This window comes from Vipera berus (assembly GCF_964194415.1).
Source record: "Vipera berus genome assembly, chromosome: 1".
NCBI lineage: Eukaryota > Metazoa > Chordata > Lepidosauria > Squamata > Viperidae > Vipera > Vipera berus.
In genome coordinates this window covers 105,729,018-105,745,404 of record NC_138202.1, presented here as the reverse complement: position 1 = coordinate 105,745,404, position 16,387 = coordinate 105,729,018, and the positions used below count along the sequence as shown (strand labels likewise).

At 41.5% G+C, this 16,387-nt stretch overlaps 1 protein-coding gene across 1 annotated transcript in view; it reads right to left on the bottom strand.

Annotated features, from left to right (window-relative positions):
- Positions 1-4,331: 4,331 nt before the first annotated feature.
- The window catches only part of PTPRJ (protein tyrosine phosphatase receptor type J), a 108,700-nt gene continuing 96,644 nt past the window's right edge, over positions 4,332-16,387 (bottom strand). The window contains exons 18-23 of the mRNA XM_081312538.1: positions 16,280-16,353; positions 16,059-16,193; positions 14,505-14,624; positions 11,193-11,353; positions 8,919-9,054; positions 4,332-8,406 (exon numbers count right to left, since the gene is read on the bottom strand). Coding sequence (XP_081168664.1) covers positions 8,245-8,406; positions 8,919-9,054; positions 11,193-11,353; positions 14,505-14,624; positions 16,059-16,193; positions 16,280-16,353 — 788 coding nt within the window. The 3' untranslated portion in view covers positions 4,332-8,244. The remainder of the gene's footprint in view (positions 8,407-8,918; positions 9,055-11,192; positions 11,354-14,504; positions 14,625-16,058; positions 16,194-16,279; positions 16,354-16,387) is intronic.

The window sequence follows — 16,387 nt, the reverse complement described above, 5'->3', positions numbered from 1 at the left end:
TAGCTGGAAGGCGGCCGGAAGCGGTTACCGGGGCCCGTACAGTTCGATCAGCTGGGAGGCGGCCAGAGACAACCACCGACGGTCGCGCGGCTCGGCCAGCTGAGCGGCGGCCCGGAACAGCTCGCTCAGCTGAGAGGCGGTCGGGGACAAGCACCGGCGGTCGCGAGGCTCGGCCAGCTGAGCGGTGGCCCGGAACAGCTACGGACGACCGAGGAAGCTGCACAAGACTTTGTGGGGCTGACGACGGCCTGGCGGCTGTGGCCATGGGCGCGTGCCTCGCGGACCCGGTGGCTGTTGCTGCATGCAAGCCGGCAGCGACGCGGGGCACTGAACAGCTGCGCCCGGACTTTGGGGGCTGCCAGGGGGCCATGGGTGTGGCGCAGGGAGTTGCAGTGGTGGCGGGGAGCACGCTCGGGACTTTAGGAGGGAGGTGGGCTTGTACTTTTCTTCACGCTGGGAATCTCGGTGCCGGTGGAGGGAGCTGGGCGTGGGTTGATGGAGTAGGGGGGTGGAGTATTTACGCAGGCCAGGCGGATGCTGGACTGCGCGGGGAAGGGGTGGGGTCTAAGGGTGGGGCTGCTACCTAGTTACAGGCACGGGATAAAAGGCGCGTTGGGGCGTGCGGCTCTCAATGCTGACTTTGTATTTGCATGGATATCCTGAGAGTAAAGGTTTTCTTGCAGTCAACCGTGCTACGTCGTCGTTCTTCAGGCGTGCGTTCTCCGGCGTAGACGTTTTGTTTGACATCCGCCCTCGCACCCCGTCATGCAGAGATGATGCTGTGGGGCACGGGCAGAGGGCATGGTCGACATGGTGCTGCAGGGCCACCTGGGTGATCTGCTGCAGTGGGCCGTGGAGGTGGTGGGTGGCCCTGCGGGAGGGCAGGGCAAGGGCAGGATGGGGCAGGGGCGGGGTGGGTGGAGCGGGGGCAGTTCAGGGCCGTTTTGGGAGACTCGGTTCGCCACCACTGCTATTTCAGACAAATGGTTGTCCAGTCTCTTCTTAAAAACTTCCAGCCTTGGAGCATTCAACACTGTTGTTATTAAACGATAGCAGTTCATTCTTTCCTATGTCCAAGTCCAGACAAAATCAAGCTCATGTATGAGGTTTAAACTGACTCTTATTGTATAAGTAGCTTTCACTTAATCAACTGCCTCAATCAACAGCTGTTCAAAATTACAACAGTGCTGAAAAAGTAGGTCCTCAAACCTTGAGGCTGTGGCTGTGGTGGCGTCCCTGTGGCAATGTAAAAGCGATTCAGCTGTCTCACAATGGGCACACACTTTTGATGGCCATAGCATCCCAGTCACACGATCGCCATTTGCCTGGTTTCTGACAAGCAAAGTCAATGGGGAAGCCAGCAGTAAGTAGCAAGTTGTGGTCATGTGATATTGTGCTTAACCTGTGGCGATTCACTTAATGACTGTGTTGTTTAGCAACAGAGTTGCCAGTTCCAATTGTGATCAGTAAGTGAAGGCTATGCCTAAATGTAAAACCTTCATGGTTTATTGAATAAACTACAACTGGCTTTCTTTTCCACTTAGAACAAAACGTATGAAATCCCCAGCAAAATACCTTGCAGTGATTCATCTATATGCTCTATTTCAAGCTTATAAACATGGATATTTTTTTAAGGATGGGATTTAAACATCTTAAGCTCTCATAGAATAAGCTGACCTGAAAAGCTGTTTACATTATAATGAATCACACAGGAAAGATGCCAACTTAAAGCCAGGCATCAATATTTTATTGAGTTACTTTTTATATCGTTAAAAAGAATTCATTAAAATAAAAGACAGCATACCGCAAACTACTGTACAATGGAGAAAACACTGAAATTTCACTGTTATCAGAACACACAGTTATAACAGCAACACTTAATGCACAAAGAACATTCCCTTTTTTTAAAATTAGGCTTTGGAGAGGGGGAAAAAATCCAGTTTAAACTATTGGCAAGTGTTCAAAGAAAGGAGATGGGTGGCCTTTTGTGTGATGTGTTGTCTTCCTCCTAAGAGATCAGCCATGAAGTAGGCACAGCAGGGCATCTCTCTTTGGCAGGTACTGGGGCAGACACAGCCAACAAGAGTCCCAGCAATCTTCTTTCTTTGAATTGGGAAACTCAGGTGCTTCCCGTAAGCTTTAAGGCAAAGAGAGCAGATGGTTTGTACACTCTGAAGTGCTCCAGATCATTTCAAAGCCTAAGACGAAGAAAGTCCTTAACAAGAGAGCCAGTGAAAAACTATGCCTATTCAGGCTATTCAGATTTCTAACAGCAGTATCAGTAAACTGAGGCAGGAGAGAATCAGGTTTCGTGCCTGAGAAAAAGTGATGCTACTGCCTTCCTGGCCTGGCAATAGCATGAATGAATGAATGAATGAATGAATGAATGAATGAATGAATGAGTTCTTACAAACGTTATGCCCCTTCGATCCTTAAGCAGCTTGAAAGCAACAAATTGGCAATTAGATGTCCTTTATTGCTGCACGAAGTGAACTATTTCACCCGTCTCATTATCTGTTTGAGACAGAAGTATTTTAATATCTTACTGCATTCTGTTTTGTCTCTATCAGGACAGGGATAAATACCTCTGGCTATTTCAAACTGGGCAACTATAAGGTAAAGGTAAAGGTTCCCCTGCACATGCGTGCTAGTCGTTTCCGACTCTAGGGGCCGGTGCTCATCTCCATTTCAAAGCCGAAGAGCCAGCACTTGTCCGAGGACGTCTCCGTGGTCATGTGGCCGGCATGACTAGACACCAAAGGCGCATGGAACACTGTTACCTTCCCACCGTAGTGGTCCCTATTTTTCTGCTTGCATTTTTATGTGCTTTCGAACTGCTAGGTTGGCAGAAGCTGGGATGAGTAACAGGCGCTCACTCTGTTACGCGGCACTCGGGATTCGACCCGCCAAACTGCCGACCTTCTGATCGACAAGCTCAGCGTCCTAACCCACCCAGCTAAAACACATTTTTCCTCATGGCGAGTTAGCCTATGAAAAATGGTCTGCAGTTAGTGAAATGGGACATTATTTTCTTGATCCACCTAAACCTGGTTCAGCCATGCCACTTGTTGCCACTGGCATGTCACTTGTTGCAACTGAGAACACACTTGCTGCAATCCGGATACAATTGCTACCCTTACCCTGAGACGCTGAGAATGACGAGGAAATGATTAATTAATGATTAAGGAAAGAGAAAAATTAGGAAAAACAGTGTTCTCTTTGCAACCCCCTAACACCTTTATTGACCTCCTAGTTTCTACAACTATTTGAATTTATATATGTGATTTAGACTTCCTGGCTGGGAGAATGCCAAAGTAAGGCTGGGTAAAGTTCTTCCTCTGAGGTCTAAGAGCTGAAAGTTTGGAAGTATAATTTCCAAGGCTTCTGTTCTATCCTGCCACCAGCTTCTAGGCTCAGAAGTTTTCAGTGGAGGTTGAACAACAATTGCAAACACTAGTTATAAGAAGGAAAAACAGAGCTGACCTCCTTTCATCCTTCTGCCTCCTCTTGATTTTAGAGCTTTTTTACAACACAGGTTTAGATTACTCCGCCCACTGCTCATTTCTGATCCTCAGGACTTTCAAATTTTATTAAGACATGTTTTTTGCCAGTGTGTTTATCAGCATAAATTGTAGGCACATTTTCCTACCATTGCTTTCCTATAAAACTGGGTCTTTCTGGCCCAGTAGTTCTTTGTGCACGGCTGGGCAATCACTCTAATGCAATAACTAATAGTTCAGTTTTTGGGCGTGTTCATAAGGGAAGTATGTGTGGCTACTAGACCTGGGTTGCAAATACCCTAGATAACTACTAGATAGCGCTGAAGACAATTTTCTGTATCTCTTCACTGCCCTCTAATGGTCATCCCAGATTCTGCAGCCTAGATCTAAAGCCCTTAAGGTTTTTTTTTTATTATTTATGGTAACTATGATTAAATCAAATCCCATGAAGGCTGCTCTAACCATTATGTGATTAGCATTTTGTTATCCTCGAACAGTTTCTTTTCTCTGTTAAATTGTCTGCAAAACTTTTTTTCCCTATGCATCTGTTTCCCCCAAAAGAAATCTTATCTTTATAAATCAATCTCTATGGGATCTCACCAACTTGCAAAGGAAAAGTTACATTAAGAGGTGGACTGCTTCTTATTTAACATCCTCACACAGGTAAATGATTGTACTGTATATGTAACGAGAAAGACAGGAGGACTAAAATTATTAAACAAAAGACGAGTAGAATGCATTTGGACAAAAACACCAAAATCCAGTGAAGGAGCAGAGTAAAATTACTGAAGGAGCAGAGTAAAAAAAAGCCACTCAAGACAAACTTCGGTATTATAAAAGCGGAATAGACTAGACAAACATTTCTATCCAAACTTTATTAACACTGGAATGTTCCCGAATCTTAAACTTGAACAAGGTGAGCAGTTCTGCTCACAAGCTTAATGCAGTGGTGGTTCTGTTGAAGAAAGCTGAGTGAAATCTACAATACTAAAATACAACAAAGCAATATAATACACTCAAATATCATACCAGTTTTTAATGCTGCCAGCGCATTGACTACAAGAAATATATGATTCTCCTTCCCTTTCACAAACCATGTCCTTCATTAAGAATGCCTTCATAATTTTAAGATCAGTGTACCAACAAAAGTAAATTTAATGCAAAATCCTTCATTTTCATTAATCGTATCCATTACAAACTACAGCAGCATAATAAAACAAAACCAGAGCATATATATAATACGCATGAGTGTGTGTGTATTTCACTGCATAAAAAAATCTGCAGCTGAGAGTTTCAGTAGATCATTGTATTTTTTTTAGTCAAAAGAAATGAGAGCAAATATGATTATTCTACTACAGGAGTTCTTCAGGTTTTTGAAAACTATTTGCACAAAAACATAAACTACAGAACAAACAGGAATGATAATGAACCTGAGTAAACTCTATTCAAATAGAGGCAATCATTCATTCAATAAATCAAATATTGCACTTTTTAAATAAATCTTCATCACAGAAAAGAACACAAAAATACAACCAGGACAGGCAGGATACCCAACCCGCCAATACCGCACGCCATTACAACAATCATATGCAAACCACAGTTAAAGCTACAGAGCTTTTCTCCTCCCCTAAGAATGCCACTTGTGGTCAGTCCTCAAGATCAACTGAAGTGACAGCTTTCAAGTGATAATCTTATAACTTAAGATAAACCATTCACTCTGAAATGGGCATGAAAATGACCAACGTTGTTTTATTTTGCATGTGGCGAGCCAATCATTATTATGCTTCTATAAGTATCTGGAAACCTGAGAATGCATGGAGAGGGTGTGTGTGATAAAGCTGGACTTAATGGGAAATCACAAATGAGTTTATTACTTACAGTATTCAGTTTGCAACACAATAACAAGTTTTAAAATAGCTAGTTAGTTAGATTTAATTTGGGCTTTGATTAAAAAAAAGGCAAATCCAATCCTTGGTTTGACTTGAGATCTGAATATGAAACTTAATTATGCAAATTTCAATGTCTCCCCTGAGTGCAACTGGAAATCAAATTCTGTTTATATCTTCTGCCCTTTTAAAGTAACTTCATGAAAATCGAAAGAATGGTAGTTTCTCCCCTTAGAGGCAGCAAGAGAAGGATGCAACTCAAATTTGGCCTCCTGGAAAAGCGTAGAAGCCTCTGAGGGGGTGAACAATACTTTTCCTCTAATCGAAAACTTTTCAAATTCTCCCCTAATGCCCCTAAAACATACCAATGAAACCTGATAGTAAAAGGGTTAAATTTCAGATCATTTGCAAGAGTGTCAGGAGATGAAATGGGAGTGGGCCATCTCCCAGAGTCCTGCTTATACTTCCACTCCTGTCAGCAAGTGAAGCTGAAAATTGGCCATTTTGTTACTGAATGTAAGTGATGTCATGGTGAAGAGAAGGGGGCCAGGTGTAAAACTCTGAATGTAGACTATGCCCCCATGACAAAGGAATGAAGCCTCCTAAACTTAAGTCAAGTAGGTAAAAGGGGGCTTGTGCTAGGCATATTGAAAAACTACTTTTTAAAATAGAGAAAAAATGCTGTTAAAAATCTTTTGGAAGATCTGTGTAAGATGCCATGACTAAGACACTTGAACTATCATGGTCAAGCAGGAAGCCATTGATGTGATATTCTCAAGTCCCATAAACTCCACCTTTGATATTACTGCTTCTGCGTGGAAATCTACTACAGGTAGCCCTCGACTTATGACCATAATTGAGCTGAAAATTAAAGTCCTAAGTTGTTGCAGTCATTAAGCAGGTCATTACCTGATCGGGCCTAATTTTATGGCAGTTTTGTGGCAGTTAAGTGAATGCCATGATCGTTAAGAAAATCTATTTTACCCAAAGGGTGTAGGGGGAGGAGGACTACATTTGTTTAATGACCGTGCAAAATTATGAGACCACTGAAAACAGCGACGTCCTTGCACTTATGACCATTGCAATGTCCCTGCAGTCATGATTAAAATTTGGGCATTTGGCAACTAATATGTATTTACAATGGCTGCAACATCCCAGGTTTATGCGATTGTGATTTACAAACTTCCCAAGCAAAATCAATAGGAGAACCTCTATTTGCTTAACAACTATGGTGATCCATTTAACAACTAAGGCAAAACCTCACAAAATTGGGCACAACTCACTTAATATTGCATCACTTAGCAAAAGAAGTCCTGGTTCAACTGTGGTCATTAAGTCGAGAACAACCTGTAAAGCACTGATCACTGGAGATATTACTTAAAAACCTTAGCCTGCAGAACTATGAATTGAAAAAACTTGATAAAATCATTAAATTTGACAGGAAATCAAATCAAATCAAATCAAGTCAAGTCAATCCACTCACACACCCTCCCCATCTTTGCATTATTAGTTGCATACCCCTAATAGTTAAACCTGAGGTCACAAGTATCGATGGCTACTTGGACATCCCTTATTTTGATATTTGCTTCAAAATTAGCATATTTTCACAAAGTAAGAGTTTGACTTCCTTTTGCTTCATAAACCGCTGTTATTTCTTGACATCATATTCTTCTGCTATTTTCAAATATGATCAAGAACAGATATTTACAACTATTCCTAAGCATCCAAATTAGGACAATAGATGAAATCTCTAATGCACACACCAATGAAAAGGTAATACAGACACATAAAACTGATGAATGAAGGCGAATGTACGTGGCCCAGGATAATGTTGCAAGATCCAATTTGGGTCAGTCAAGCTTTCTAGCTAGAGAGAAGTTCCTGAGGATGGGCTCTAGCACAAGTCCAAAAGCTCAGCAGACAAACCTGTTTCCTGATGCTGGACCCAGATTGGATCCTGCATCATAAGACTGAGGTCAAAGAAGAAAATGGCGTTGAGAAACAAAACAACTAGGATCTTCCAAGGCCATGGAAAGCCTATGAATACACCTGTAACTCTCATCAATTTTTTTAGAAAAGTGGGAAATATTTTCAATACATGAAAATAACATTGGATATACTTTAATTTACCCATATCAGAAAGCCTTGTCCAAAATATGATATGGTAGTTATTGTGCTCACAAGACCGAGCAAATGAATTCTGCAATAAACTTTCTGCAGAATAAAGCATCATATAAATGAATGGCTGCAACTTCCAGAAGGAAGGAATAAGCCTAGGTATTCCTGATAAAAAATTGAAAATAATCATATTCAAATGTTAGACATCATCTGAGAATTTCAATACAAAAATATAGATCTCTGATTATTTTGTCTTTAGCAAAATAGAAAGGTACAATTACATAATAAAATATCCTATTTATAAAAGGTTTATGTGTTCCCATTTTAAATAAAATGAACTTGAGAAGTCACTGTGGAACTTAAATGTTAAAGTGACCAATATACATCATTAATATTTCTGGAACACAAACAATAGAATCATTATCCTATGAAGTCTGAATATGAACATGTTTAAAAAATAAAAAGTGTCTGTGTTTTTCATTCTTATTATTCAGCCAACATTAATTTCACCAATAATATTTTGCTTTATCAACCCTCAATGCAAAAATTCTCTGCAAAATACAGTATAGATTTTTTTTCTTTTAACACTATATTGAATCCACAGTTTCCACTGGCAATTTAACACATGTATCTTCAAAACAGGTGCTGAAGTCTTTGTATATAAAGTCATACAAAAGCAGTGCATATTCTTTCTCTCCTCTGCAAAGGGCCCAAATGGGAAGTAAGTCATTCCTTTCTAGTTATACGTGATAGCCATTTGCCCTCCCGATATATGGTGATGGTGGTGTGAAGTTCTCATAGATTGCCATGGCATTTGTGTTCTGATAGATGAGATCCACTTTCTTTTCTTTCTTAGATTTAATAATGTCCATAACACAGTGGTTTAGAAAAACATATTGGTCCTAAGAAAGGGAAAAAACAATGCAATGTTTACCAAAGGTTTTAGATGATGGATCATCAGTTTGAAGAGAAAACCACACATGTCTAAAACCAATCATGACTAGGGGCTGAGTTAACAACTTGGACTCAGTCTCCAAAAAATGCTACATACTCTGAAGCACTTTGGAGATTGAATCCAAAGCACCATACAGACCTAATAATAATGACATACTGGTAGTCCACTGCCCAGGCCCGTTTTTTAAGTTCTGAAGTTCCGAGGGCTGCACACACGCCCAGTCGCATGGTTGCATGTTGGGTGCTTGCAACCAGCTTGCATTTACAGCCATCTGCAGTGTCCTGCATGATTTTTGGCATTTTATGACCAAAAAGGTCGTAAAATTGGGGGCTGTCATGTGGTGACCCACTTAACAAGCATCGTGTCTTATAAACCTAATTCTGTTGTTACAGTGGTAAGTTGAGGACTTCCTATATCCAATTCTTGTTTTGCATACTTAGAATAGCAGTCTGCCCATACCTCTGTTTGTACCATTAGAGATCGATGCATTCGTAGATCATATACAGTGCCGTACACATCAACAGTGTTCTCCATCTCCATTTGTTGTATCAAACGGTCAATTGCAATGAAAGTTCCTGTCCTCCCAACACCAGCACTGTTTTTTTAAAAAAAAATGCACAGGGCTGAATACCTTCATCTCATTCTTTTTACTATCTTTCTCAAGCATTACATTTACAATCTAATTTAAAAATAGCACAGCCTAATTTTCTCTCTTCTACATAAGGAAAAAAGGAAGGAAAATAACGCCCTAGTTGTACAGCCGCCCTGTTTATGTTCCGCTTTTCCCAGGGGCTAGAGGGCAATGTACATAAATATAATCTACTATATGTAAACTAGGGGTCTTCAAACTTGGCCCTTTTATGACTTGTGGACTTCAACTCCCAGAATTCCTCAGCTTGCGGGCCACAAGTCATAAAAGGGCCAAGTTTGAAGACCCGTGATGTAAACAAAAACACCATCACCACCATCTTGACTATGGGGGAATCTCTGGATTACATGGATGGGAGATTGTTACGAATCCTATGGCTCCACGGTAGACTGGGAAATTGGGAAGAAAAAAAACTTATACTAGAAGGTGGCAGTGGTAAATCATTTCTGCATTATCATTAAGAAAACCTCATGACTGTATCTGCGGAGACACCAGGAACTGACATTGACTTGAAACAGACTTTTAAAAATCTGTTTACCAAACGCAATAGCCAAGCCGGTATATATATATTCATGGAGTCTTTGACGTGCAACAGTTTGTTTAGTAACCGTTCAAAGTTACAAGGTCACTGAAAAAAGTGACTTATGTGTTTTTCTCACTTACGACCGTTGCAGCATTTGGTCATGTGATCAAAATTAGGATGCTTGGCAGCTGCTTCATATTTATGACGGTTACAGTGTCCCGGGGTCATGTGCTCACCTTTGCGACTTTCTGACAAGCAAAGTCAACGGGGAAGCCAGATTCGCTTAACAACCGTGTTACTAATTAAACAAGTGCAGTGATTCACTTAAGAACTGTGGCGTGGAAGGTCATAAAATGGGACAGAATTAACTTAACAGCTGTCTTGCTTAGCAATGGAAATTTGGGGGCTCAGTTGTGGTTGTCAGGCGAGGGCTACCCGTATAACATTTTAGCTAACCCTAAAGTGGTTTTCCTTCTTTTAAAAACAGAGAATCTCATGCTGAGGGGAAGGTTTCCAGGGCCTTCAGGGATTCAAAATGGACGAAGAAGAAAATGTCGCCTTGCCCCTAGGTTTGACTGGGTTGGGGTTTTTTTGAAAATTGGGCTAGAGGTTGAACGACAGGTTTGCTTTTATATTTTGATTGTCGACTCTACAGAATGAGATAAGGGCCATTTAGCAGACAGCGTATGAAAAAGGAAATGAGGTACCCTCCCACAGCACAAGCTGTATGTGAATCCTGATCCTTTCCTTCCCTACAGATTTAATACAAAATGGTTTAAAGCTGGGAGGGGGGGGGCTGACCTTAACTTTCCATCTGGTTTATTTTGGACTCCCATGAACTTGAAAAACATTCTGCCACTTGAGGTAGCCAACAACACTCTATGTCTCAGTGACACAATAATAGACACATTAAATTAAACCAAGAGGGACAGTTTCTTTTATCCCAAAGTTTGTACAACTTATCAAAGGGGCACCACCCCCCAGCACACATGCTGTCTCTCTCTTGATACATGACTCGATGCAAATGCTACCATATTTGGAAATATATATACAGCTCTCATCCCAGTCCATCCCTATCCATGGGATCATCCAGTGGCAGCAGGACTCTTTGCCAGCCAACTGATCATAGTTCAAATTTGTTTGGTTTTAAACCAATTAGTTAGATGCCATCAAGTCAAAAACTGCAGTTGGTTGCTCTTATTTGACTAACACACCCTAATTACTTAAAAGTAAATACGTGCCGCCTTTTAGCCATGGAGAAAAATGCAGAAGGCAACACTCAAATATACCGGTGAAAATATAAAATGGCTTCCCTTGTTCAGACAGTTTTAGAAGGTAAAAGTCAAAAGACTGTGTGCACCTTGTGTACAGTGGGTGGGTTGAATTCAAATTGTCACCCTGCAAATGCCACCGTCACTTCCTAGCTCACTGCCTGATGTTGTAATTTTAAAAGCAGCTGTTCCCATGAATATCCTTGCAAGCCAGCCAGCCACTCTCATTGTACACAAGCACAACTACACAGAATCACATTTCAATGTTGGTAAAGATAGTATATTTGCACCTGCAATGAACTAAGGTTGGAGAACACGGTGGCTTCTGCTTCATGAATTCGTGGACCAAGTGCCTGAAGCTGATGAGGAGGTCAGTGGTTTCTGGAACTCCATGATCAGGCCAGGCAGTGAAGTGAAACTGACGCACAGGATGACTTTCCGGTGAATCACTCTTGTCAAAATACAGAAGAGAAGTTAGAACTCACAAAGAAATTATTTCTGCAGATGCCTCCTGGCAACTTGCTTTCCTTTTTTTTTAAAGAAGGAGGAGGAGGAGGAGGAGGAGGAGAAGGAGGAGGAGGAGGAGGAGGAAAAGAAAAAGAAGAGGAAGGGGAAGAGGAAGAAGAAGAAGCTTTGTTCAGATGTATTATCAAAGGGGTTCATAGCAAACCCAGGAAATACACATTGGGAGACAAGAAGAGAGAGACAGATCAAATCTATCTGGGCAAATGTACATCTTCCCTCTACCTGGTGCCCCCCCCAGCTGAAAACAAAGCTCATTGGGAATTCTAGGAATAGTGTTTTGCACAATTGGGGGCACCAGGTTGGCAGAAATTGACATAGCTGGAAACAAAAACAGCAGGAATGAAATTAGATCCAAGGGTAGCTGTAGTAGGAGAGACAAACCGGTAAAGATAAATACAGCAGGGAAAGAAACGAACGACCCCTATGTTTATGAGGTCACTTAAGAACCACATAAATTTTGTGATCTAAATTTTCTATTCAACATTTTTTATTTTTTATGGAAATGTTAAAAGACGGTTAACTGGAATTAAATATGGTAAATTCACCTGCAGGCAAACAGGTATTTATATGTAGCTTTATTATGATCTTTAAGAAAACGATTTATCCTCTGAATTTGGGGTGTGGAATAATTTATTTTCCTCATTTTGAAACCTATATAGAAGTACTATATTGTTTGTATCTGGAATGAGTTAAAAATAAGAGTAATCTCTCCATTATGGCACATGTGGCCTTAATAAAAACTGCTTTTTCCTAGCTCCAAATTTCAGGGCTTTAAAACAACTTTTTTCTGCCCAAATTCCTTGAGATAAGGCAAAATAAGTATCGACTTAAAATAAGTAAATAGGTAAGCAAGAAGAAAAATACTACATTTAATACTCTAGGAACAAACTACACATTGTGAAAACAATGGCTCAACTCCAATCTTGGTGCAACTGTGAAAAAATCCTTCTATCAGATCCAGTTTTACAATATTTACTTTACTGTAAGTGATAAAGGGGGAGGGGAATTGCAGGCCTACTTCTATTCAGCATCTACGTAAAACCACTTGCTGATCACCATTAGCATGGGGTCAGGTTTCATTATTCTCAAGGGCATACAATTGAACACAACTGACCCCTGGCTACTCACAGTAACCTTTAAGGGCAACCCCATGAACATTAAAAGGCAACAATCAAGCTGGAAAGGGCAAGTGTGTACCGTATTTTCCGGCATATAAGACTACTTTTTAACCCATGAAAATCTTCTCAAAAGTCAGGGGTTGTCTTATACGGGTGCTGAAAATTTAGGGACAGGGCTGGCTGGAAAACCTGGAGTGGATCTCCCATTTAGTCTGCGCAGGGAAAGCGGGACCAATTGGAGAAGAAGCTGCAGTCTGTGATTTTTTTCAGGCTGGGGTCTGGGCGTCTTTCCTTCTAAAGTTGAAGAGCAGCTGTAGTATATCCCAACTTGAAAGGCAGGTGGGGAAGGCAGCAGCCAGAGCAGCAGCTTAGCTCTAAGGACACATTTGACTCAGGAACTGGGCGGGCTGGCTGGAAAACCTGGAGCGGATCTCCCATTTGGTCTTTTTTTTAAAAAAAATCCCATTTATATCCTGCCCTTCTCCGAAGACTCAGGGTGGCTTACAATTTAAACCAAAAATCAATGTGCTTAGCAATAGCCTTCATTCTGTGTATATGCCTGTTTATTAGGGCTTTCACACACCCCCAGCAGCATTATTACAAAGTCAGCTTATTGCCCCCAACAATCTGGGTCCTCATTTTACCTACCTTGGAAGGATGGAAAGCTGAGTCAACCTTGAGCCTGGTGGGATGCGAACCTGCACTAATTGCAGGCAGCTGGTGTTACTTAAGGCTCTGCGCAGGGAAAGCTTTAGAGTGAATTAGGAAAAGTGAAAAAGTGAATTAGGAAAATAGGGAACGGTTGCTGGAATTGGGTATGTGTAGTTTAACGAAGAGAAGGGTGAGGGGTGACATGATAGCAGTGATCCAATATCTCAGGGGCTGCCACAAAGCAGAGGGAGCCAAGCTATTCTCCAAAGCACCTGAAAGCAGGACAAGAAGCAATGGATGGAAACTAGTCAAGGAGAGAAGCAACCTAGAACTTAAGGAGAAACTTCCTGACAGTTAGAACAATTAACCAGTGGAACAACCTGCCTCCAGAAGTGGTGAATGCTCCAACACTGGAAGTTTTTAAGAAGAGACTGGACAGCCATTTGTCTGAAATGGTATAGGGTTTCCTGCCTTAGCAGGGGGTTGGACTAGATGACCTCCAAGGTCCCCTCCAACTACTTCTTCTTCTTCTTCTTCTTCTTCTTCTTCTTCTTCTTCTTCTTCTTCTTCTTCTTCTTCTTCTTCTTCTTCTTCTTCTTATTCTTATTATTATTATTATTATTATTATTATTATTAAATCCACTTGCACTGTTTTATGTTTACATGTTTGATGACAAACAGCCTTATGTTTATAAGTGACAGTTTTCCTACTAAGCACCTGCATGTCATAAGCATTTGAATTAAAATTACCATATTAAAATCAAATCTGATGTTTTTTAATTTTTATTTGGTGTGCGTTGGAAGAGGGGTAGTCTTATACGGCGAGTATAGCCCAAACCCTATAATTTAACAGGAAATGTAGGGGGTCGTCTTATACGCCCAGTCATCTTATACGCCGGAAAATACGGTAAGTGATCTTGTTCTAGATCAGGTTGCAGTGGAGGTACCAGCTGAAGCTGGACAAAGGCTATCCTAGCCACGATCCCCACGTGCACCTGTGATGCCTGCAAGGACCCCACAACCACAGTCCGGTCTGCCCCAAAAGAAGTGGAATTACCACAAAATAATGCCTCCCACCCACTCCCAACTCTTCTAAGAAGCCCAGAAGGATATTGTGCTTCACAATACTGAAGGCTGCCAAGCTGTCTATAGTAAGACAAGAATGGCTGTGCTTCCACTTTCCTTGCTTTGCCACAAGTCATCTATGCAGTTTCTGTCTCATACCATGGGTCCAAGCCCCGATAGCCAAAGGTCCAGATAATTTCCTTCTATCAAGAAAGAATAATCTAATATATGATCATAACTTACTTGCTCTATGGAGAAATCTCTTATTGTCCACTCAGGTAGGGAAATTTCTGAAGTCATAGCCACCATTATGTCCCCATAGTTCTTGGACTGTTTGTTTGGCCAATATTCTTCACATTTTGTCTAAAAATATAAAGGACTCATATGTTATACTCTAATATAATTTTACTGTCAAATCCTTTCTTGGACTGAAGATACCACAGCTGCAAGACACTACAATAAATCAGCTTCCCGTAACATTGTACCAGACAGGCATTATGTAACTACGATTCTTACAGAATTCTTAGCCAACAAGCAACTATGAAAATCAGGTTTGCGTTTTCTTTTTTCTTATGTTCAATTATGTCCAATTCTTGGAGACTGCCTGGACAAGTCCCTGCGGCTTTCTTGGCAAGATTTTTCAGAAGTGGTTTGTCCTTGATTGCTTCCTATCTGCTGAGAGAAAGTGACTTTGTGCCTAACTTGGGGCTAGGATTAACAGTCTCCCTAAGGACTGATGCCTTGACCACTGCACCAAACTGGCTCTCATTTTTCTTCTACCTTGAAGACTAACATGATTCCAATCACCATCTAGGGAACAGAGACAAGAAACCTCCTCATTCTTCCCACAGAACACTAATTATTGTCGCTCTAGGTCAGACATGTCAAACACAAGGCCTGGGGGCCGGATCCAGCCCACGAAGTGGTTTCATGTGGCCTGCAAAGCCATCCTGGAAACAGTGAGGGAATGGCCCCCACTGCCTTGGCCCTGGCCCAGAGACCCTTCTTCTGCCAGAGACCCTCAGATCTATCCCACTCCTGCCCAGGCCCCCATAGGCACCCTTGATGCGAACGATGTAGAGCTGGCCACGCCCACCCAATAGGTCGTACGCACTCTAGCCACGCCCACCCTGGCCATACCCACCTTGCCCCCTGAGGGCAACTGCAATGCTGATGCGGCCCTCAATGAAATTGAGTTTGACACCCCTGCTCTAGGTATATCTACATGGCATGCCATAGGATCAAGTTCTCCTTACCAACAGCATTACCTCTAAGAACGTAAATTAAATCCAAATGGAAATATGTATCTGTTAATGACTGACTTTTAATTTTTGCCCCTGTCCAACATGACCTCATTCTTCTACCTTTCCTCTAAACCAGGGGTCCCCAACCTCTGGTCTGTGGACCAGTACTGGGCCGCGGAATGCCAGCAAGCAGGCCGCACAAACAAGCCATTTGTGAGATGCAAGCAGCACACAAACCCATGCACCCTCTAGTCCATGGAAAAACCTCTCTCCACGGAACCAGTCCCTGGTGCCCAAAAGGTTGAGGACCATTGCTCTAAGCTCATTTTGGAATGTTTTACCATGGACAGACTCTGTATGTTGACTTTTTCTTGCATAGCTACCACAAGGTAACTCTTGCATCTTTAATTGTTTAGAACTGGCTACATTGATTTGTGCAAGGAGCAGGGAACAATAGTTTTAAATAAATTCTAATGTCATTCACGTATATAGTATATAGACAGATGTGGCTGTGATGCTTTGTAACTGGTCCTAGAAGTTTAAAAAAACTTACCCGGCCTTGTTCAATGCATTTAGTCAACATAACAACTGTGTAAATCTTCTTCTCCCAGATCATGCGCCAGAAATCTTGCACAGTGTTAGGCAAAGGGCCTTGTGCTGCAATAAACTCTTTCTTGGCATTATACCCCTGTGATAAAAATATGGTCTCAGTATCATTTTTCAGCAAACTCACCACTCTAAATAATGTATTTTAAACACACCAGGAAGACTTACCGGCATATAATTTGCATTAATGTAATCATCAGTTGGATGATTTGGAATTGAAAGTTTAACACGAGAAATATCATCTGGAAGGACAAAAAAAAGAGATGTCAGGTCTTT